We start from the raw sequence: 24,993 nt of genomic DNA on the forward strand, positions 1-24,993 counted from the left end.
ACACACTGGTTTCACTCAAACAATGCTAAACAATGCCATTCTCTAATTTGGCAAGTCAATGTACATTAGTATTTCTCTTTGTAGTAGTGCTGTCACTACTGAGATGTCCTTGTTCTTTGCTTGTAAGTAAGCTCCTAGGTAAAGTGTTTTTTGTACTGCAGGAGAGGTTAACCAATATATGTTTAGTATTGTACACCAACATTAGCTAGCACTTGCACAAATCATTTATCTGACTTTAAAGAGCCGATTACAACCATAAAAAGGGTTTGTAAATAAGCTTGAGCAGGAACAGTTTAAATGGCTTTGCCTTCTTGAAACTTTCTCATTTTGAATTTACGGCCATGGCTGGGATAAATGTTACCGATATACTTTTTTATCCTCTGCTATATAACAGCCGGAAACATCTGCTATCTGGTACAGCTGTTTCACTTTCAAATTAAGTTGATGGCACACACAAAAGAGGTGGGTGTTCTGTTGTACTGTTACTTTTCACCCAGATGAGGCCCCCAGCCTGCCACTGTACTCTTCAGCAGCAGGCAAAATCAGTTAATAACCAAAAAACACTACAGACCACTGAACTGAATGCAAAGCCACGGGCTGGACGTGAAACGCAAACCTCACGGATCAAAGACAAACATCTTAAGTAAAGAGCAAGCTGTGCAGTCGACAGGTAAACACGTGTCTTATGCTAATGTCAATATTACGAACCCATGAGCTGCTAAGAAGAGAACCATTATAAAATCTGTATAAAGAAATAGTTGTATTTGATAATATATGGAATGCAGTTTTCCCATGCATGACTAAGATTGTATTCTCTGCACACTGTGCATTCCAGTGTCTGTTTCAATTACATCCTTTATAAGGTTAAAGGATATGAAATGTTCTGGAGCATGTGCAAGTACAAGACACCTTCATGTGTATGTTCTGTCACATGAGAGCAGATCATGTTTGTGCAAGGCAACCTTTAAACTGCTTAAACAAACAGTATGTTGTGAAATATGAATCTGAAGTGAATAAAGCATATGTGCCCAAAGTTGAGCATATAAAAATACCAAAATCATTATGATGTTATATATGATACAGACATGTGATGCACATATCAAATGTAAAGTAATACAATTATTTTTAAGTCAATAAAAATGTATATAGATGGATTGATGGGCTCCTTAACATGTTGCAAAGGGTCCAGATGTTTGAACAGATCTGAATATTTATTTTTGAATACTTAGAGATTAGATTCCACATTAAATCTATGCAAGTTAAAACACAATACGAACCCTAAATGTTAATACAAGAATACCACTGTTACCGAGGAGGAAATGGGAGGAAACGTGGTATTAACATTATGTAGCATAACTTACTGAATACTAGATTCTTTGGATTAATAAGGGTGTCTGTCTGTCTGTCCATCTGTATGTCACACTTACATTAAAATCGTCAAAGACAACAGAAAGGCCGCTATAGAAGATTTACATTATCACTCAGAACAATATAAAGTTATATAAATTCACAGTGTTTTTGTATAAATTTTAAGCACTCTTTGGCAATAACGTTTTGTTTAAATTTAATTATTGATCTTACAGAACATTTATGAATTATTTAACTATTGAACTTCACGAACAAAAAATGAAAATGACCAAAAGCAGATTACAAATATCAAAGAACTATTTACATAGATGGCAGCCACGGTGCTGCAGGTTCGTGGAAACGAGATATCAGTTTAAATTCTGTGAGGCTGTGCAGCTGGAATACGTGATAAGACTCCAGCTGTCCGTATCCATCCAGCACAGCTGTAACCTTGCTCGACCAAATCATGGATTATAAATTAATATATACAACGGTCATCAACTTGTATGTCACACTCACATCTCTAATTCTGAACTTGTTATTATTTGGTCTTTGAAAGTTACAGAATATATACGCAACAGACGTGGTATTTATTTGTAGTTATTTGTTCTAGAAGTAACTCTATACTACAGGTTATATACTGTCTGTATTTAAGGAGATTCCTGAATTACCTTTACACACAGTCGTAAGTTGTTATGTCATGCTGCTGTCAAGCCGGTATCTTGAAACAGGTTTGATCACATTTGATCAGGGAAGTGAAACTGCAGGTGTTGCGTGAGAAGTGAGAAAGTTCACTTCTTTACACGCAATAACTAAGGACCATACTAAAACAGTATTGCACATTGGCTTTTTTCCTAACATACAGAATCACAGAAAAAAAGCTCACATTCACACACTGCTATTAAAAATAAATAAATAAATAAGATCTGAATATTTAATAAACTTACCTGCGTGACGGGGTACTCCACGCCCCTGTGCATACTGTATTTGTTTATTATTATGATTTATGCATTTTATAAATGACGGCGGAAAAGTTATGTATTATTTAGCAGTACGAGCGAGGTGCCGTGAGCCATTATGTTATTGTTTTGTTATTTTAAAAAATACCTCGTGAGAATGCGTGACTGTGGTAATTTAACTGACTGTCAAGCAGACTATGAAACTTGTGCAGACTATAGGACCGTGGGGTAAAAGATGAACTTCCAATTTGAGTACACAGACAGTGTGAAACTAAGTTGGAAAGATACGTGTTGCGTGTAAACTGCAAAGGAACAAAACGAATGCTAATTACTTAGAACCATCCTGAATGTCATTGTGTCCTTTGTTTGTGTTTGTTTATTTTGGCCACCAGGTCGTTTTCTTTTATATTTGAAAGTTTGTTTATTATTTTGTAAATAAATACAGAGCACAGCCAGCGACTCTTTCAACCGGCAGGTACGTTGTTTATTTGGATTCATTTCCTGGTCTGTTCATCCACCAGCTTATTTCCTGGTCTGTTCTCTCCACCATTAAAAATAAATAGATAACCAATTTTCTAAACCTCAATTGGATACCAAAGCGGTTGTTGAAATTAGACCCCGTTCACACTTACTGAGCTGGCCTTGGGTCCTCTCTGGGCCGCCTCAAATTTCCGTTCACAGTTTAGGTTTTAGGGGGCCTAAGTGCGTTCACATATGTGGCTGAAAAGGAAGCCTATATTGAGGCGAAGTGCTTGTCGAGAATGTAAACGGTGACGTAAACACCACATTCCCGGAAGTTAAACATAAGAGATTGAGCTGGGAGATTTGCAAACATAAAAGTAAAAAAAAAAAAAAGAGAAAAAAAAATTAAAAAAAAAAAAACAGAAAAAACAAAAAAAAAAAAAAAAAAAAAAAAATGGTGTCACCATATATATATATATATATATATATATATATATATATAATCATAACAAAATGTCTGGTAATATGCAAGCTAAAATAACATTTCCATTTTGCTTGCATTTCCTTCGATGAAATCCGTCTTAGGCTTGTATTTCCTTGGTCATTAACTCAGAAATGCATTGGGTCAAGTATCTTATTGGCTGCATCATTTACAGCAGTCAGGATTACGAATGTTAGCTTTCTTATAGAAAACTGTGACAATACGTGTTAGATGTACCCATTGGCCAGGTGCAGGTCCTATACAGTTATGGCCAAAAGTTTTGCATCACCTAGAATTTTCTCTAGGAAGTACAAAATTATATCGCCAAGGTCTACTGGAAGCCATAATAGTAGTACAGTATTTCATGCTAGATTCTGAAATGTCACATTTTTCAGTTTGTGTAAGTTGTTTGTTAGGTCGATGGAAAACTACAAAGCGGTATGTAATTCAATATGACCCCATTCACACTTAATGAGGTGGCCTTGGGCCGTCTCTGGGCCGCCTCAAATTTCCGTTCACAGTTGAGGTTTTAGGGGGCCTAAGTGCGTTCACATATGTGGCTGAGAAGGAAGCCTAAATTGTGGCGAAGTGCTTGTCGAGAAGGTAAAAAGTGATGTAAACACTTCATTCCTGGAAGTTAACATAAGAGAGTGAGCTGGGAAATTTGCAAACATAAATGTGGCCATCTTATTTTTTGCAACACTGTTGGTATTGTACTTATTGCATAAGATACGACAAAGGCGTGTGTTGACAGTGCAGTCAGTTACTGCGGAAAGAAGCGATCGTGTTGTATCATGAGTAAATGCAGCAAACAAGGACGTGTACATTACATTAGTCACAATAGAGATTACTATATTAATGGTGACTGAATACAGAACGTCGTATGCATTATTTGTCAATATTGAGATTTACAATCTTAGCTACAATCTATAGTATATAGTAAGTTTTATTGTTCTAATGAAAGCTGTACGATGAAGAAATACTTACTATTCTTCATCAAAAGTGTCAGTGTATTCAGTGCATTCCCCATTGCTATTTTCCGGGCTGGAGATCACCGTAGGTCCCATAGAATCCAAGATCTGTGGTGGGTTTATCTCTGGCCTGCTGCTCAGTATTTCTGAGAGTTCTTGGAAAAACTTGCAGGTTTTTCTCTGAACTCAACTTAAAAGGGCGTATCTGATAGCCCCTTGCACCACAGAGATAACATGGACATAAAGGAGATCGCTGCTTCTGCATCCAGCGCTCAAAGAATATCACAGACATTTGGAGAGCTTTTTGAGATGTTATAGTAATAAAATAATGACTTGGATTGCATTATTGAGGAGTTTGGTGATAAAACGAGTGATCAGGAGAGGATTTATCAGTATGAACATCTATAAAGAAGTATGTGAAAAATACAACGAACAAGGGGTGTGACTTGGCTGGAGATTCAGTACTGAGTGTACTTGTGATACAGTGACTTTTAACCCTGTTTTACTATGAAAAAATATATATATTTAAAACAGCGCGTGTAAAATAAACAGTGCCTGTGAAAATAAATTGGACCTGACACGTCTGACAAGCGCTGAATAAATGAACCACTAAGGGTTCATTTCTGCATCATCCAAGTTGCTACCTCTTAAAACCGACATTGTTTGATCTACTACGTTCGACCTAATAGGGGAGTGGTTTGAGCTACGTCACCACATTGATGTGATAAGGCCAGCCCTGGGCCTGCGCTGGGTTCACACATACAGATAGGCCGGCCCTGAGGCGGCATTGGTACTTTAGGCCACATCAAAAAGCTGGTCTAAATTTCACCATGCCCAGGGCCACCTTTTCATTTTTTGAGCATTCAGACATGAGATAAGGTGGCCCTGAGCCAACCTAAACCACAAGTGTGAACGGGGTCCATGTTAACGTAACATTATTCAGCAGGTTTAATTCGACTTCATGAAGAAAAATGTGTTAATTCTATAGGGTGATGCAAAACTTTTGGCCATAGCTACAGATCTAGCTTAAGGACTGTGGTGTACCTGCAATCATGACTCATGGTACTGTAGTTATTTCTTATGAAAACAATTCATGAGAAGGGAGCCAAACTACCTGGGGGCTGCTACTGTAGTCTTCCGTTTCTTAAATAAATTGTGGCTATACACACTATTGGAAGCTGAAAATATATATAGCATGCTAACATTTAGTTATATTACCCCACCACAAGCTTTTAGCCTGAAGTCTATAGTCTTTCTTTACCTTTTAGCAGAAAACTTGTTTCATGGGTTAACTTTTGTAATGCATGATTACCTTTATAGAGTTTACTAGAATTCTAGTCGTTGATAAGTGAAATGGTAGCCGTATCAGTCCAGATATGATAGACAAAGAGGAGAGGTGACAACTTTTATTGGACGAACTACACAATAATTAATCACAAGCTTTAACATCAAAAACATCAATAGTTGTGATTAATTTTTGTTTAGTTAGTCCAATAAAAGGTATCGCCACTCCTTCTCTTTGTCTAGAATTCTAAGAAAGGCTAAAAGATTTTAACAGATAATCACTACCATTCAGGCTCCTTTTGCATTTTAGAGTTGTTAATTAGAAGGATTTGAAGTGTTGTGCCTTGTCATAGTATATGTATTGCCCCCAGTCTTTTAGGATATTTAGCTACAAATGCAATTTATATCTGTTGGTTTGAACCCCTTTGTTTGCTTTTTTATGCAATAATTCTATTGCTCAGTTGAGATTTAACATTTTTCAACCAAAAACATACTATTTAAACTTTCATTTTGAACAATGTCTGTGTTGGGAGTGAACTGTTCTCTAGTTATGTCACGAGCTACATTCACATGATGCAGGTTTCCTGCAGGTTTCCTGCAGCTCAGCCAGAATAAATTCATTGTAAACATGAAAACTCCTTCCTGCCTTTGGTCAATTCAATCTGCTTATCACATCTGAATTGAATCTAAACTATATTGTACCGTGAGATCTAACTTCAAGAGATACAGAACATCCTGTTTATAAAAACGCATAACATTATCTTTTGATGCTTTAGTTGTATGAATCGTGGTATTATATTTATCCACATTTCAATATATTTTTGGGTCAGCTGGGAAATAAACATGTGACAAATGACTCTGCCCATTGCATGCACACAATGTTCCCTTCTGCAACAACACTTCTTTAATGAAATTGTAAAATCATAATATAAATAGTTCAGTACTAATACAAATATAACTTTTATATTTGTTTAAGTTGATCTGCTTAGTGTATATATTCAAACAAGAACATAAAAAGGACACTGTAAAGCTAAAAGCTATATAAAACACTATTTTATAAAAAAGGGTAGAAATATGATAACTGTAACTGTGACAGAGAAAGAATGACTCTGAGTTACAAATCTCCCTCCCGACCTGTGAGTACGCTGTGTAAAGGGAACAGTGTGCTCCGGACTGGATGGTTTGACAATTCATTCCAGGGAAAGATGGAAGTCGGCCATCTAGAAAGGGGGTGGAGTCACAGTACACCAAATCATCGCCCCAGATGGGAAGCGATGTGGCAATTGCGCATTGGAGGAAAACGATTGCACTCGCTAACCAAGGGGGCATGGCTGACACTATAAAGGGGATGTGACGATGTGAACTGTTCCTTACTTATGGTTACAGACAAACCGCTGAAGGAGGCCAACCGGCGTCTCCCAAGCAGCATGCGGCTCTTTTGTGGTCAAAATGCGGCTCTTCGAACTTCCCATATATTTCTTTACACAATGATTTATTTATTTTATTTATTTATTTATTTAATATGCGAATAGCTTACTGTACTCTGTAAATCTCCATGGCAACATTTGGGCAGGAAAACTACAGTATGGCTGATAAAATAAAAAGAAACCCAAACTGGACAGAGGAGGAAAAACATAATACTTATGGAGGAATATAATAAAAGAAGCAAATAATAACAGGCAAACTATGTCTGAATTTGACAACTGCCATGAAGCAGAAGAAATTGGTAGAAATAACTGAATGTGTGAATGCAAGAAATTTAACGGTAAATTGCAGCATTCACAAGATTTAAGATTTAAAAAAAAAATATATATATATATATATATATATATATATATATATATATATATATATATATATTCTGATTTCAGAAGAGCATCACAGAAAACAGGTAAATCTACAAAAAATGTACACTAAACATATTTGTTTAAACAATTTGTATGGTTGTGTTTGCAACAAAAGTGAGAGCAGTATCTTGTATTTAGCAGAATTAACCATTAATCTCACTTAAGATGTTATGCAACTGGCCAAATGTGTTTTTTTTTTTTTTTTTAAGTATATACTTTTATAGTGATAAAATGCCACCAGTAGCAAAAAACGAAGTGCTACCACTGTTTTGAAGGGAGCAGTGCGTGATTTCTTCTTGTTTGGGGTTGTTAATCTGCTTCAAGCATTATACAGACATTTAAAAGACAGTATTTCGGTCAAATCAATAGTTTGTTATTAATTGCTCGTCATCCATTATATGCAAAGGATTTTCTCTGCAAATCCTTCTGCTACGTGTGGCTCTGTCCTCTTCAATTTCCAAAAACACTGCCATACCATTTTTTCGATTTAAGGGGCCTCAAAAGGACATTTAAGAATTTTCACTTAGTTATCCCCTAAAGTTGTTTTGTGCAACGGTTAACTAACTTAAGGGACATACTTAAATAAAAATATTACTTAAGTAGAACATTTGGGAAAACTAAGGGGGGAATTTCACTTAAGGTGTTATGCAACTGGCACTTATGTTGCAGTTCAAATCTTCAAATCTGCAGCGTTATTTCACTACAAACCATGCCCGCATTGACAAAGAATTTCCAAAAGATTCTGAACTTCTGTCTTTAAAAGTTAACGCTAGAACCGCCACGATAGTCAAATGTAAAAACAAATTTCAGACCTGCAGCTCTCACATCACACGGTAGAACACATCCATCTCATATCTAAACAGTGACACTGAACTACAGCTGCATTCAGAACTCCAACAATGTGCGTAGTAAAGAATGCCAAAAGTCACACTGAGTACAGATCCTGCCTGTATGTGGTATAAGAAAATAAACGATAGTTAGATACTCACCCAAATAAGAAAGAAAAACAGAACTATGCTTTTATATATTGTGAAAATGTATTTGTTTGGATATCAATATTACTTATGTACTGGAAAAAATAAAGGTCAGCTTCATTTAATAGTGTGTGTGTGTGATAGCAATTGTAGTAAAAAATATCAGTGAAATGCTAAATTAAGAACTTTTTAAAGTTTGTGGCTCTTTGTCACTGTACATTTTATTTCTTTGGCTCTGGGTCTATGAAAGGTTAGCCACCTCTGCCCTAGAGGATTAGAGATGGCACTGCGCAATTGTGCTAGATCCCTCCACAAGAACACCTAGCAGACTTGTCAAATGGTAGTGTCACTTTGGCTGCCTACAGTGACTCTACACCTAAACACATAAACACAAAGAAAACGTAGTTTCATAACAGTAACAGACACAACCCAGCGGTGTGCTTATTTAATTGTAACCCAGCCCACTGTGACTTTTTACATACTACACAACCACTACGTTTATTCAGCGGTCATAGTGCATTTATATAACATGATATCCACTCCACAAAAGGTTTAATGTCATGTAATTTTCATCTGATACCGAGTGACTTGGCTGAATATTGAAAGTAGCACTCACCAATCAATTCTTCATTTGCCCAACCAAAAAGAAGCCATGCAAGTAAATGTCACCTCCAATATCCAAGTTATTCCTAAACATGTCAGAGTGACATAGAGCAAGTGAGGGTGCTTCCACAATATCCCTGTTCCCACTGATTTGCATTACCTGCGGGGACAGCCAGCCATTCACTTCCTTGTGATTTTCTCATTTGCAACACAGGTTTATTCAACTTACACCATGGTACAGAAATACTGCGTTGTTATGATTTAAATATATTTACACATGTTCTGCCATTAACAAGATTTCTCAAATGTTGCACTTTTATCAATGTATTATTTGATCAAGTATTAATTTATAATGTGTTTGAAGTTGTTCAAAATCTGTAGATTAACTTTTAAATGTAATTTAAATGGTAAATGTGAATTCCAAATTCCATTCCTTTGGAAAAATCCCTGTAATATTAACTACGTAGGACAAAGAACGATGACCTAATGTGCTATATTCTCGAATATATATATATATATATATATATATATATATAGAGAGAGAGAGAGAGAGAGAGAGAGAGAGAGAGAGAGAGAGAGAGAGAGAGAGAGAGAGAGAGAAAGCTAGCTTTCAAGATATTAAGTATTTACTGCACTTAAATTATACAACACCATCACATCATAGGATTCTTCCGCTTTCCATAATTTGAGGTTGTATAACTTTCTTTGTTTTTTGTTTTGTTTTGTTTTTTTCATTGACACGAGCAAAGATTATGAAACCTGTAATCTGACACTAAATCCAGACTCCAGCCTCTGCCAGCACTGGCTGGAAGTCAATACATTTACCAGCAGTATATATACAGGTTATGGTACAGTACAGTATGGATATTTCATCTTCTTAACAGGCATAGTCAGACAAAAGAGTGAGTTCATAAATCATATCGCCACATCGGTAAGTTATGTTTTGCAGAATAAAGCGACATACGGTGTGCATTTTTGTTAAAGTAGAACTTTAAACGCTTAAATAAAAAAACAAGAATAATATCGGTTCGTATTCGTTTTTTTTTTTTTTTTTTTTTTTTTTTTTTGTATAGCAAAACTGTTGTTTTTGATTGATTTTGTTTGTTTGTTTTGTTTTTAAATTTTTAAAAGTTATTTTGCTTGTATCGTTTCTGTTCTGGAAGTCGCCCCGTTAAGGAAAGGAAGACCACCCTTAACAAAACTTAACTTTTAATTGCCTGTTTGTTACAAGAGTTTCCCATGTATTAATCATGCCTTATTTCTGTTACCCTGATTATATTGATTTCACGATATTTCAGGAGATATAATTATGTAGTTGAAATCCATGTATCTGCAATTATTTGTGTTTTGAATAACAACGCATGCTTGCTTTGTGTCTTTGTATCTTTTTCCCCTAACCCTTCCAAATCTTTTCTTCTCGTTTTTTTTTGAGAGGGTATTGCTGCAAAACGCAGCCTCGCACAGCGTAGCTCTCAAATACAGCTCACACAGGGTAGTGCTGCGCGCGCAACTCGTAACAGAAGTCATCATTATATGCTACAGACCGATCACATAATAAGCGTGATGAATTTAGGCGCTAAAACTAATTTTATCTAATAACAATAGCCTAACCCTAAACCTATGGTTCATGAGGTATTGGCCGTGGATCGGCAATTAATTCTCACAGGGTAAACACTATGTTCAGTGTTCTCCTGCCACAGCCTGTTTATGGTCACGTGGTAGAGGTGTTGAAGTGAATGAAGAACGTAAATTACAAAATTCACACACAGCACTACCCTATGTGAGCTCCCTGGGAGAGCTGTCCAGGAGCGACATACCTTTGGGTTTTTCCACACCAAAGCTGTGCTGTAAATACTAGCCTATGGGGCAAAAGTGATTTAACTTACATGCACTAACTTAAAACAGAGTAACTTAAACGTGGTGAAGCCTATTTCAATTTATTTATTTAAATAAAGATTTAAAGCATATGCTTTTTTTTTTTTTTTTTTTTTTAGATCGTGCCTGGCCAAAATGGGAAGTAAAACCAGTAAACGAGATATTTCTAATACAGGTATCCCAGCTGTAGAAATAGTTTCCTACAAAAAAAAAGTAGGGGATATCTGGGCTTCAAACCACAGTATGGTCTCTGTAACTGCAGAAGAGGAGGATACATTCCAGCGAGCTGTGCCGACCAGAGAGTCGCTGAAATGTCCCAGCGGCTCGGTGGTCAGCTTCCATAACATTCAGTATAGCGTCAAGATGTCCAGCGGCCTGCCCTGTAAACGCAAAGTCGTGGAGAAGCAAATCCTCTTAGGTGTCAAGTGAGTATGCAAACTGAGATAATTCAAATTCCAGCACTGGGCCGCATTGAATTAATAATCTTATACATGTACACACTCACTTGTGCTTTATAATGACATAATTTAGAAATACATAAAAAAAAAAAAAAGACAAACTAAAAATGTTCAATCTCTTTAAAGGCTTAGTCCAAGTGTTTGTAATTAAATGTATTAAGTTTCTCTTAGTGTTTCTAAATTAAGCACTATGGAGAGGTTAATAGTTATGGACGCTTTATGAATACTGTCTAAATCATCGTTTCTTATGCGGCCACAAGTGTGATTTTGTGTGGCCACAGCAGCTCCTGAGTAGCCCCTCATCAACTCCTTAATTAGTGTTGCTATGCCACTTACTAGTGCCCTACCTGATTCACTGCAGTGAAAATAGCTACACAGGAAGGTAAACTTGTACTGTGAGATGTGTTCTGAGGTGCATTAAATATAATGTGTAGCTACACATAATAGTACAGTGTAGTGCTATGTTTTCTCATGGCATCTTTACCTTCTGGTGGGTGTAGGCGGCAACACAAAGCAAACGAGAGAATGCAGTGCCATGCTGAAGACGCAGCGCTAATACTTTGGGAGAAATGTCATGAAATAACAGCTTTTTGAATGCAATATGGGAAATGTAATGTTTTTTTTTTTTTAAAAGTACTTGAACGAGAGAAGGCTTTGGTCGAGCTACATGAAAATAATAGAATGGATAACAAAGGGTTTTTTTTTTGATAAATTATTAGTACTGTCAGAAAATTGTTGCAGTCTGATAATAACGTTACAGAGACATGTAGCACCAAACTGCTAAGAAAAGCAGAACATGGAAAGAAGAGAAGTGAACATTTCAGGACCAGTAGGAAACCCAGTTTCTTAAGCCAAGCAATTCAGCTTCTGAGCAAGTTGCAGCGTGCAAGGTGCGCAACACAACTTTTATCAAAAAAATCCCAAAAAATCAATTTAACCGTTTCCTAAAATGGACTGCTTATATCTAAAAATAATACAACATTCACCCATATCTGCAATACCCTTCACCTTTAGCTGCAATACATCTATCTGTCTATCTATCTATCTATCTATCTATCTATCTATCTATCTATCTATCTATCTAGGTATTCTGTGTAGTGGTGCATACTGGGAGAGTGAGGAGTGTGTGTGCTGCTGTGAGAGGTGAGGTTTTTGGTGTGATTAGGTGAGCATCTTTTTTTTATATTTATATTTATTTGTGATACATAAGTGTTAAAGTCTAGTGTTTTTGTGTGACAACTAAAAGTAAGCTGACTTAGTCAGCTTTAGGTCAGCATGGTCAATTCGAGGGAGCTCCCCCAAACTTTTCTTTTGAAAAGTTAAGAAGCCGTCATTGGGTGAAGATAGTGACAGACGGGTTTGTTTCTTTAGAGCAGTGTGTTTTGGTGTTAGGTGAAGTTGAATGGATCAATTGTAGCTTTTTTGAGCAAAATTGATCTCATTACTAAATTTGTGGAGAAAGGAATTGTGGTAAATCATGCCTATGTTAAAGTGTTACCATTGGCTTTACATTCCAGAAAGGTAATTCTTTCAAGTGTTCCTCCTTTTTTGTTAAACGATCTAATAGAGAATGCACTTTCTCGATATGGTCAGATTGTTTCAAGTCCCAAGATAATCCTGCTTGGCTGAAGCATGTTGTCAGGGCTTTACGTTTAGATTTTTAACTACTGGCCCCTCAGGCCACCGAGCCAGTGTTTTTACTGGCCTGGATGGAATTTTATCTGGCCCAATATATTTATATATTTTTTTTCATGATGGTTTTTATTTTCATTATGTTTCTAACTGTGTATGGTAACCAAAGAGAGCCCACGTCACAAAAGCAAATGGCTAAACAAAGCCTTTCAATATATGTTACTTGAGCCATTTAACATATATATAGCAAGTGCTGTAAGAAGTAATCCAAACTTGGGTAACATTGAAATTAGAAAGGTAATTTAACGTTATGACTAATATAAAGACATACTAAATGTTAAGCACAACAACGCAGTAACTATAAGAAAAGGCAAGGTACTTGGAGTAGGAAAATAGTTTTTTTTTTTTTTTTTTTTTTTTGAACTCTGAACTGCTGCTCAATGTAAAACATCTACTGTTGACTTTGTGTGAATGGATGGAGTAAGGACAACATTTGCACTGAACATTAAAAGTACAACCAAGTATCCTTGTTTTGAATTATTTACAGGTTATTGAATACACAAACTTGACTTAGATTTATCTGATGTCAGTACTTGATGGCTAGTTGTAATTAGTCATGTTAAACTATTGTAATGTTGGAATGTATTTTTTATTTTGGCCAGGTTACAAAATTTACACTAAGATTATTTTATAAATGTTATTTGTTAGAATTAAACAGATGTAGAATATTTAGGTTGCTATATGACAGGTGTAATTTTATTCTGAATACACTACAGCAAAACTTATTTGGTGGTTTGCACAATATTATGCTACTGTTGCTTTAATAGGAAGAGATACGCGTGTGACGTTGTTGCTTCTCATTGAGTTATGCACTTCAATTCACTAAACAAAACAAAACAAAAAAAATGTGCCTAAGGAAATAGGGTACAGAGGAAAGAAATCTCGTCTTGGACATTGTTTGAACACTTTGTGAACCCGGCTAAACTTCACCAGCTTTCACCGTTATGCTGTCTGCTTGTGCACACGCATTTACCTTTCACTCTTAAGGAACTAGAGTTTGGGTAATCGAATACAGAAAAAGGTTGCACCTTGTGTATTCAAATAGGAAACAATTCGAAATTCCCACCCCTAATCCTAATTATAAACACTATTAAAACAATATTTATAATACAAAATAATAGCAATCCTATATTGAGCGTTGTCGCTTGCGTAGCCTCTCCCAAGTCAGCGCTAATCTTGCTGAGTGATACCAGCGAGTCCTGTAAAGTTTGTGAATGGCATTTTTGACCTGAATGCATCGGATCCCAAATAAAAGTTTGACAGTTCGATCGCGTATCCATCGGGGCATCTTACTCTGAGACGAGATATGATGTAAATGTTGAATTCACAACAAATAAAGCTGCTATTTGATCTGCAAGACTTGGAAACTGACGCCAAACAAGGCTAAATGTTACTTTTTTTTCTCTGTCATAATGAAGCCTCCACTCTAAATGTTCGTTTTTTTCATAATTACATTCTTTATGATTTATTGATTTCAGCTCTTTCCTTTGGCTTATTGGTTGCTTAGTTGTAGAAAACCTGATTTGTAAAATATTTGCCGTAGGAACAAGTACCAACACAGCACTTCGGTACGTAGTCTCAGATTCTGACAGTTCAACAAATATGACGTGCAGCGGAAAAGTTAGGATTAGTTCGTAGTTATGTTTTTAAAAAATGGTTTGTTAATTATTTTTCAGCTTTTTGACACACTGGCCCATTTTCCTGGATTCATAAAAAGGAAGCCAAATGCACTATATATTATACTAGTTAAATGTAACTGGCCAAGTTGTGCCTGTGGTGCTTCATAACTACCTGCCAAACTTCGCTTTATACCGACCCCTGACCACCAGGCCATGGTTAATGTCGAACCCTAATTGTTTCGTTTTGCAGACAAGACAATATGATTTTAAAAGATGTGAACAGAGAACTAAATGTAGCTCTCAAATCTAAAATAGAGGACTCAGTACATCATTTTTGCAACCACGGATGTAATGAAGTGTCCATACTGTGGTAAAGAGGGGAACATTGTTAGTGAATAAAGATAATGATGAAGGAGAAAAGGATGAAGGAAAAGAGAATGAGTGCAGGCAGGGAGAGAGAGAGGAAACTGTGCAGTCAAAGGTGGAGGAAGCTGGAAACGGCTTTAAGGACCCCGGCAATTCAGAGAGGGGTAGTTGTGAGATGCAAACTAAAACTCTGGGTGATGAGTTGCTGGCTCAAAAAAGTTGTGCTGAGGCGAGCTGACAGTCATTGAAAAACAGGGCAGTGAGGAGGAGGGAAAGTCTGCTCCGACTGTAGATGGTAGCACTGTAGAAGCGGAGAGCACTAGTGAGAAACCTGGCTGTAGCAAACAAGCAGAGGGAGAGGATGTGTCTGCAGAGCTGAAACAGAAAACAGATCATTTTGGAAAGGGAATAAGGAACACACAAGATTAACAGAAGGTATTGACAATCCAGTAAAACAAATGGAAGAGGAAATAGTAGGGTCAGATTTTGAAGTTAAAACTCCTATAAAGAAACGACAGAGGAAAAGGACAGCTGATGGAACTGCAAAGAAAAAAAGTAAATGTGTCAAATGATAGTGTGGCCGAGCTGAATACAGCTCCTTAAGCAGAGTGAGGTGACAGTGTCGTGGACTGTTAGTGCTGCCTGCAGAGCTCCAGAGGAGAGCTCAGAGATAGATAGTGAAGAGGAGGCGAGTCTGACTGACTGTTCTCAGACATCAGATTCCTCTCTTTCTGGAGCAGGGTGTAGAGTTAGCAGTATAAAACAGTTTTTAGAGATTACAAAAGGCAGAAGAGGAGTTAATGTGCAGGGTCATTTTCCAAATCTTAAAATGTTTTTATTGTCAGCACTTTTCACTTTATAAAAAGCGTCCGATTCTAACCTCACTGAACAGGAGTGCTGGCGCTTGAAAAATGTAATCAAAAAAGTTAGTAAGCAGTTGAAAAATGAATGCTTTTTAGATGGATTGGAAAATATTATTTTTCTTTTCTGTGTGCTTGCTGTTTATTTTTCCTGTTTGCTTTTCTATTTCTCTGCCTATTATGAATGCTATTACAATTGAATCATTAAACATTAGTAGGTGTAGAGATGAGCTAAAGAGAGTTGCTTTATTTGAGTATCTTTGTCAGAAAATTTTTAAAGTGATCTTTTTACAAGAAATGCACATTGATATTAAAAATCAAGTAGATTGGGCTAGAGACTGGAAGGGGGATTGTTTTTAGCCACGGGTCCAATGTAAGCGCTGGGGTGGACGTATTATTTTCAGAAGGTTTTAATCAACAGTCCTTTGATGTTATTTAGGTGGTGAAAGGATGGCTGCTTAAAGTAATGTTTATGCCCTGAATGATGGCAGAGAACGGGTTCATTTTTTTAAGATTTTAGATCAGGTTTTAGATGACTGTAATGGTGAGGACAGGGTGTTTTTAGCAGGTGATTTTAATTTGACTTTAATTCACTTGGAGGATAGCAACCATCTTGAGCCTTACCCTCAGTCTGATTTGTCAGACTTCGTACGCACTAGTTTTATTTATATCTATGCTCTGAGCACACTCTTAAACCCAGAAATGTTCAAAACTCCTATAAGTGGTTTTGTTCATGCACTGGGGAAACTTTTAATGGTTAGGTTAAATGGTCTAGGTAAAATTTTACAATAATGATGTGCCCATGGCCAGGTTAGACCTTTTTTATACTTTTAAACAGCATTTTAACTTGGTCAAAAATGCTTTATTTCTCCAACTGGGTTATCAGACCATTCCCTTTTAAGTATAAATGTATTGATACCTGTGTCGTTGCTGTGTATGGACTATAAAATCATTTCAGAGGCACTCGTGCTGTGTTGGATTATGTCATACATCCTGACCAAACCTACTGTATGCCCAATAGATGCATCTTTGATAATATTTTTTAATTCAAGACACTTTGTCTGTCTCCAAGCTTTTTGATTTCCCTGCAGGCCTTATCTCTCTTGATCAAGAGAAAGTCTTTGGCAGACTCGACCACAGAGATGAGGGTATTCAGATTTGGCCCAGGATTTATATCCCACATGCAGTGCCTGTACTGTGACATTTTCAGTTTGCTGAAGATCAGCAGTGAGTTGAGTGCACCTTTCCCAGACCACATGGGTATCAGGCAACACTGTTCTGTCTCAGGAATGCTTTATTCTCTTTCTATTAAGCCTTTTATTAACAGATTTAGACAAGGCTCTCAATCCCAGGGAACCCAACCCAGCCAATAAAAGTATCTGCTTATGCAGATGACATCTCTGTTTTTGTAAATAATCAGGCAGATGTAGATATTTTGTATGAAAGCCAAAAAAGTTCTGAGAGAGTTTCATCAGCTAAAATAAACTGGCAAAAAAGTGAAGCTTTTTTAGTTGGCGATTGGCAGGGATCTGCCGGGTGGGTTACAGTAGAGTCGGGAGGAGGTGAAGTACCTAGGAGTGTATCTGGGCAATGAGAAGGCAGCTGAGAAAAACTGGGAGGGAATTTTAGAGAAGGTGAAAGGACTTCTGCAGAAACGGTGCTGGATTTTACCAAAGCTCTCTTACAGGGGAAGGATTTTAATTATAAATAATTTGGCAGCCTCTATGCTGTGGCATAGATTTGTATGTGTGGAACCTCGGCAAGATTTTTTAAAGGAAATACAAAAGGGATTCTTGAGTTTTTTGTTTTTTTTCTGGGATGGATTACGTTGGTTGAGGCAGAGTGTGCTGTACCTACCTCTTCAGGAAGGCGGGCAAGGATTGATGGACTTGTCCTGCAGAAGTACAGCATTCAGGCTGCAAACTGTAAAGAAACTGTTTTATAACAGCGAGAAACCTCCTTGGACAGACTTGGCTTTGTTTTTACTGCATCAGACTGAAGGCTGAGTTTAGACAAACGGCTTTTCCTTCTGGATATTGCCAAGGTTGATTCTTTTAAACTGCCTCCTTTCTACCAGAGTCTGCTGAGGACATGGCAGTGGAGACTCCTGCACACCATTCTCACTGTCCATTCATACCTCTGTATCAGGAGCAGTGGAGACTCCTGCACACCATTCTCACTGTCCATTCATACCTCTATATCAGGAGCAGTGGAGACTCCTGCACACCATTCTCACTGTCCATTCATACCTCTGTATCAGGAGCAGTGGAGACTCCTGCACACCATTCTCACTGTTCATTCATACCTCCAAGTTCTGAGCATAGAGCCTGCTGGTGCATCAAACAGTGGATAGCAATAAGGCCTGGTTTCTCTTTTCAAATAAAACTGGCCAGACCTTTGTATTTACCGGTCATAGAATGAGCACCATCTGTTGTTACAGTGACTACGTTTTTAAATTCAAGTCCAAAATTAGAACAGACCCTTGTTAATACACCTAACCCATAGACATTCTATGCATATCCTTGATATCTGTTGACTCATCAAGTGCCAAGCTTATTGCGGCAGCGCCTTCTAATGTCCCCCGCAACTGAGCATTCTTTCGTTAGTTCCCCATCCACTAAATGACTTGCATTTTCTTGCTAGAAGCCAGCAAATACGAAACAAAGCTAAAGTCACCAACTGAGACTCGGTCAAGGCCGCAGTGAGAGATGCCTTTTGCGGTTCGAAATCCCGTGTCAAATTCCTTCTTTTTAAGATTCTGTCTTCACTACCAGCGGGGTATTTCTTGTGGAACTCTGTATGCCGAGTTTCAAAACGTCATTTTATGTTATACGTCTTGCAAACTGACAGGAAAGATAGTCAAAGCTGACAATATGGCTTACCCTGCTTTTCAGTTAAACTCTTCCTGGATGCTCCAGCTGTGTTGTTTCAGTTTCAGTACCCCCTTTTCTTTTGAAAAGAAACTTATCCATGTTCAGGACAACAATTTTATAGTTTTCAGAAGCAGTTTTAATTCAAGCCTGAGTCTTGTTCTACGTTTGACCGTCAGCGCGTGAAGCACATTTTAGTGACGTCACTCGCAACAACTGCTGTTTTTTATTGTGCTGAACATTGTTTTTGTGAGAGAATTTTAGGTTTGTCAACCCTTTGTGATCGGCCAAGTGACAAACGCATGTCGGAGTCTGTTAGAGCCAGAATGGAGGAATGCCACATTAGCTTTGACAACATGTGCAGCTTCACAGCCGACGGAGCAGCACAAGTTGGCATGTGGAATTATTTCCAAGAGAGCTGCCCCCAAAAGCTTTTTATGTTTCACTGTTTTGGCAACCAAGAAGTTCTTGCAAGTAAGGCTTCCATGAAAATAGTGGATGAGTTTGAAACCACAGTGAAAAAAAGTATAAATGCCATCAACACTAGCAGTGTACCAGTTTGCAGAGAACTATAACTCCCTGACTAAAGTTACTTTGCTGTTCCCTACTTACTGAGAAACAAGCAGTGAAACTGCCTAAGTGAAGCAAGCTTTGCTCTTAGTTTCACAAGAAACCTGTGAGCCTGCAGACTTTCCATGTAGTAGCTTTTGCAAGTAGTGAGTCAAATCCACATGCAGTCCACTAACAGTTTTGGCACTATATTGCATGAGGTTAAAATTAACCGTAGCTTATTTTTTTAAACATAGAATTTCTGGGGTGTTAAGTGGTCACAGGTTTAAACAGAATTTTTTTTTTTTTTTTTTTTTTATAAACTGAAAAGTGTTCTTATACTAACTCTGGCTGTTCTTTTTACTGTTCAAGTTTTGTGCAAAAAAAGTTTTCATAAATGTCAAAGTTTTAGAACATTTTAGATTGCTATTATAGCCTTTTCACTCTGCACACCTTAGCGGAGCTGAGCGGAGCCTTCATGGGACGGCTAGTTTCACACTTGTCATTTTGTTGAGCCGAGCCGAGCTGGAACCGCAAGATATCTCGTATTAGCTCGGTGCTGAGCAAGAGGCTGGGGGCAGGGTTAACTCATACTGTCCAGAGCAATAAAGTCTACCAAAAGATTTAACAGGAATTGAAAAATACGGGACTAAACCACAGCGCAAAACAGTGTTGTAAAAAAATAAAACAGGATTACAAAAAACTAAAGATCATAACAATAAAGCTGGTCAGACCGCAAAAAAAGTAAATATTATGATTTAATGGACGCAGTTCTTGGTCACAGACCTGCAATGACCGATATGGAGTACACAACAAAATATGAAAGCTGAACATTAATTTCAACAAAGAACAATAGCAACTTTTTAATGAAAAACAAACATTGTAGCCACTTTAATAGGATCATTAGCCTGTTATATGAAACCAAAACAATAATAAAAAATAACGATCTGGTTCTCTCTTGCCTTTTTCAATGAATATAATTTAATTACTAGAGAATAAAAACATACTAAGATAACAACTACCTAGCCTAAGTTTAACTAATCATTTTTGTAAATCTGCCAGTGGCTTCTGTTGCATTCACATCAGACAGTATGACCTTGTGATCCATTCTGAAAACAAATCCACAGCACTCCTCTGTGCGCCTGTGTCCACTGATTGTGACATCACGTTCCACAGCGCAGCTTCAACTTTGAACAGTAGTGCGAACGCACCCGAGCCACGCTGGGTGGGCTCAGCTTGTTTCCGGCTTGGCTCGACTACCTCTGAATTGTGCAGCAAGTGATGATTGTTATATTTTATCTGCTGACACAGACACTCAAGTTTTACCTGTTATCAGTGCAATAATAATAAAAAATAAACCTTGCAAGTACCTGTTTATTGTTAGAAGGGCCTTGGAATTAAGATCCAGTAGAAATGGACTGTTGTCATTTTGCTTTATTACAGAAATGAATGAACACTATTTAGATATGTGTATGTCTGCATATTCTATATTTATTTAGATATGTGTATGTCTGCATATTCTATATTTAGTAAACAATTAACAAATTATATCTGAGGCCACCAAAGAAAATTGTTTGAGAACTGCTGGTCTAAATGCAGGTGGTGTTCCCTAGTTATGTATGCCTAGCGCTGGGTAAAGGCCAATGTCCATTTTGTAATTTCACATTTTTAACCGACTTGGATTTAGAACTGGGATTGCCTATTACCGTACCTTATGTTTGCTATTCGAGAGGTTCCCCAGGCGTCGACAGGGTTTTCACTCTTCGAGCTGTTGTATGGGAGACATCCCAGAGGTTTGCTTGATATAGCCAGAGAAACATGAGAAAAAGAAACCACCACCTATAGGAGTGTAAATGAACAAATTACTCTGATGCAGGATCGCATCGCAAAAGTGATACTGATGGTAAGAGAGCACATGAGACTAGTTGAAGAGGCCCAGAAACAATCATATAATAAGGAAGCAAGAATAAGGGTGTTTCAATCCGGAGACCAGGTGCTGGTTTTAGTACCGATGATTGAATGTAAATTCAGGCAAAATGGCATGGACCTTATGAAATCCTCGAAAAAGTCGGGGAAGTAACTTACAAGGTTAGCCAGCCAGGGAGATGGAAAACTGTTCAGATTTACCACGTCAATTTGCTGAAAATATGGAAAGACCGCACGTGTAAAATAAACAGCGCATGTGAAAATAAATTGGAGCTGATGCACCTGACAAGCGCCGAATAAATGGACCGCTAAGGGTTAAAGAAGTGTGCTGTATGCACCCCCGGTGTTGGTAGCGCCTGATTTTTTCACTGAATTCCTTGTCCAAACACATGCATCTGATGTGGAGTTGGGAGCAGTTCTCTCCCAATGAAACACCCCATTCTGTTCCTTAGCCGTAAATTGTCAGTAATTGTATGCTATCGTAGAGAAGGAATGTCTAGCGATAAAATGGGCCTTAGATGCATTAAAATATTACTTACTAGGCAGGAAATTCTGACATGGATGTACCTCTGACAAAATAAAGAGCGCAATGCGTGTTTCACCAGATGGTTTTTGGAATTGCAACTATTTAATTACCAGATTGAATGTCGAGCTGGCAGCAAACAAGGGAATGCTGACGGACTCTCGAAGGTACACTGCATGGTGTCCGATGGATCAACGCTGCGGAGGAGGATATGTGACCATAAATGTGGGCTGGTCACGAATGGCAAATATGTAGGTCCTAGCATAGTAAATATACATGACTAGGGCACTGGAAAATGCCGGATTGAGCAGGGAAAGACTACATCTCCCAAGAGACAATGCAGGAGTTGTAGTTAATAGAGCCTACAAAAAATGGCAGCCACCAAAGAAACTACAAGAGCCAGGCGCGCATAGGGTTTAATTAAAATGTAAACCAGCACAGCTGCAGGTGTTTAAGAGGTGTTAGTTTTGTAATTGGCTGGACTGGTTGACAATTGACTGTAATAGTGATTTTGATGGTCAGACTTAAGAATGGCTAAAAAAAACTTTATTTCAGCAACATTGATTTGTTTTTTTTCATTTTCTGTTTAACAGACTAGTTTGTGTTAGTTTAGTCTGTAATCAGTTGATTACATGGGATGCACCACCATTTGTTCACATATAAACAGATAGGTATTTTGAATATGTAACACCTTCTCTTTTTCTGTAGTGGGATAATGAAACCTGGCTTAAATGCTATCCTTGGCCCAACAGGGAGTGGCAAGTCTTCGTAAGTATCCTTCTAGGTGTATAAATACGTATTAATGCAGGAGCTGTCTCTTTATAGAGATTGTTTTCTTAAAGACTGTGTACTTTATTTCAGCTGTTTATTTCAGCAGTGCAAGCACCAATACAAAGAGATACCTATGTAGACCATACTCAATCAGTCACTGCATTCTCACAATGCTATTCTATACCAAGGTCAGCATATTCAGTTTAAGTCCATGACAATTTAGATACCATGGTATTAGCTCTTCATAATTTCTCATAATTTCTGTAAATCTCTTAATTTTACAAATGTACGTGTCACAGTTAAAGGATGACTTATAGAAAGCATTTTTGCATTCAGACTTGCATTTAAATCAACCAGCTTTTGCACATACATATAATAATAATAATAAATAATAATAATAATAATAATAATAATAATAATAATAATAATCTTTATTTTTATATAGCGCCTTTCATAGTGGACCACCATCACAAAGCGCTTCACAACATACGAGACTAGATACATTATGTTTTTTTTTAATGGAACATAATATTTAATCCAACTTTTTACCCCTGAATTTTTTTATTATGGGAAGCTACAATACAAGGAGCAATGTTACATACAAGTTTTACTTAGTTTGCTGCAAGTTACAACAATGGCTTATCTATACAAAACTAGAGGTAGAGCATGATGTTAGATATTCGTGTATTTGAAATCAGTTTTTAAACTTTGCAGACAGCTGGTCTGTCTCTCTCTCTCTCTCTCTCTCTCTCTCTCTCTCCTCTCTCTCTCTCTCTCTCTCTATCTCTCTCTCTCTCTCTCTCTCTCTCTCTCTCTCTACTTTCCTTCGAACTATGTTACATGCAACCACCTGTATTTACGTTAAAACAGTTTATAACTTATATAAAATAAAAGGGAGCATGATTTTAGTTTTGCACCATCAAAACCACCCAGAACAAGCCTTGTTTTAACTGCTGCAAGCCCTCATTCCAGATTGCTGGATGTTCTGGCTGCAAGGAAGGATCCAGCAGGTTTGTCTGGTGAGGTGTTGATTGATGGAGTACCACAGCCTCCAAACTTCAAGTGCATCTCAGGCTATGTAGTCCAGGTAAGTGATTCACTGTAGCATGTTAAAAATATAACATCCACCACCCCCCCCCCCCGTTTCCCCCCCCCCCCCCCCCCCCCCCCCCCTCCACGGCAGTACATTTAGTGTTTTTGAAAAGTTGGTCACCATGACATATAAACAGTATGTACAGAGTATTATAGAAATATTATCTAGATATATGCAAAAACTTAGTTGGGTTGGTGAATCGACAGGCAGGCCCCACCTGTATAATTGATACTTTAATGACTAAAAAATAATAATAATAATAATAATAATAATAATAATAATAATAATAATATGAACACCAAGTTTCATGGCAATTGGATAAAGTGGTTCTTCAGATATATTGTAAAATCTGTGAGATGTGACATACACATATACTTAAGGATAATCTGTGTGTGTGTGACATATACATGTAGTTAAGGATGTATGACCACCTTCATTATGTCCCTAAATGGAATATACTTTAAGTCCAAATGGGTTTAAACTGATGTTATTTTAAAGGGGGAAAAAACTGTTTAGCAAATTTTCAAAATCAGCATATAAGGGAACAACCATCTTATATATGTAAAATCTATTTTTAAATCCATGAAAGGCTTTACACCTTTTAAATATGTTAAAAATGAGGGAACTACTCCTTTAATTGGTTACACCTGTAGGTTATGAGTTGAACTGCTGTAATTAAACAGATATGATAATACTCTCTTAATCTAGGCAACCATGTTGAGACATTTTAGCTGCAGATGGTTGTGAAGGTGGTATTTCTAAGCAGTTTACACAAATAAGGTGGTCTCAGCTGTACACATTCTTAATATTGCTGTCTTGGTTTTCAATCTCCAACAGGATGATATTGTCATGGGCACCCTGACGGTCAGGGAAAACCTCCTGTTCTCAGCGGCTCTCAGGCTTCCCACCTCTATTACCTACAAGGAGAAGGAAGAAAGAGTGGCAAATGTTATCTCAGAACTCGGGTTAACAAAAGTGGCTGACTCCAAAGTAAGTAGATTTTTAAGTTCTCCGTTGTCACCAGCAGAAAATAAAATAAGCTAGGTGATTTAAACACTTCAGTATTGTACTGACATTGTAGATCTAATGTGGGGGTATTTTTTTTAGCAAAAACATTAGCAGTGCTAGTCTTTGCCAACCATTAAACTTCCCTTGACTTAATTTTGCCACAGCACAACACTAATGTGATACCAAATGACTATTCCATTCAATTTCTGAGTCTGTCAGGCTCTTATACTTTGTACTACAGTGATTGTTACAGTATCCAAATTGCAACCCAACCCAACAAATGGTCTCTCCATAACATAATTTCAAAGATGTTTTCAGTAAGTAGAAAAACACCAAATAAAGTTACCAATCCAGCATTTAAACAATTCAGACATTTGTTTGAGGGACTTTTTGGATGTAGTTTCTTTTTTCTTTTGAATTGTAATACGTTGTCGATAACAGTTTGGAATGAACAG

General features: G+C 37.3%; 1 protein-coding gene across 2 annotated transcripts in view; it reads left to right on the forward strand.

Moving 5' to 3' along the window:
- The first annotated feature begins 533 nt into the window (after positions 1-533).
- Positions 534-24,993, forward strand: part of LOC121325670 (broad substrate specificity ATP-binding cassette transporter ABCG2-like) — a 32,293-nt gene continuing 7,833 nt past the window's right edge. The window contains exons 1-5 of one of the 2 annotated variants that reach the window (XM_041268522.1): positions 534-670; positions 10,923-11,228; positions 22,375-22,434; positions 23,410-23,524; positions 24,368-24,520. In XM_041268522.1, coding sequence (XP_041124456.1) covers positions 10,939-11,228; positions 22,375-22,434; positions 23,410-23,524; positions 24,368-24,520 — 618 coding nt within the window. In that variant the 5' untranslated portion in view covers positions 534-670; positions 10,923-10,938. Of the gene's footprint in view, positions 671-9,657; positions 9,860-10,922; positions 11,229-22,374; positions 22,435-23,409; positions 23,525-24,367; positions 24,521-24,993 lie in introns of those variants that run through there. The other variant, XM_041268520.1, reaches the window with a different exon arrangement.

Source organism: Polyodon spathula, chromosome 13 (assembly GCF_017654505.1).
Source record: "Polyodon spathula isolate WHYD16114869_AA chromosome 13, ASM1765450v1, whole genome shotgun sequence".
NCBI lineage: Eukaryota > Metazoa > Chordata > Actinopteri > Acipenseriformes > Polyodontidae > Polyodon > Polyodon spathula.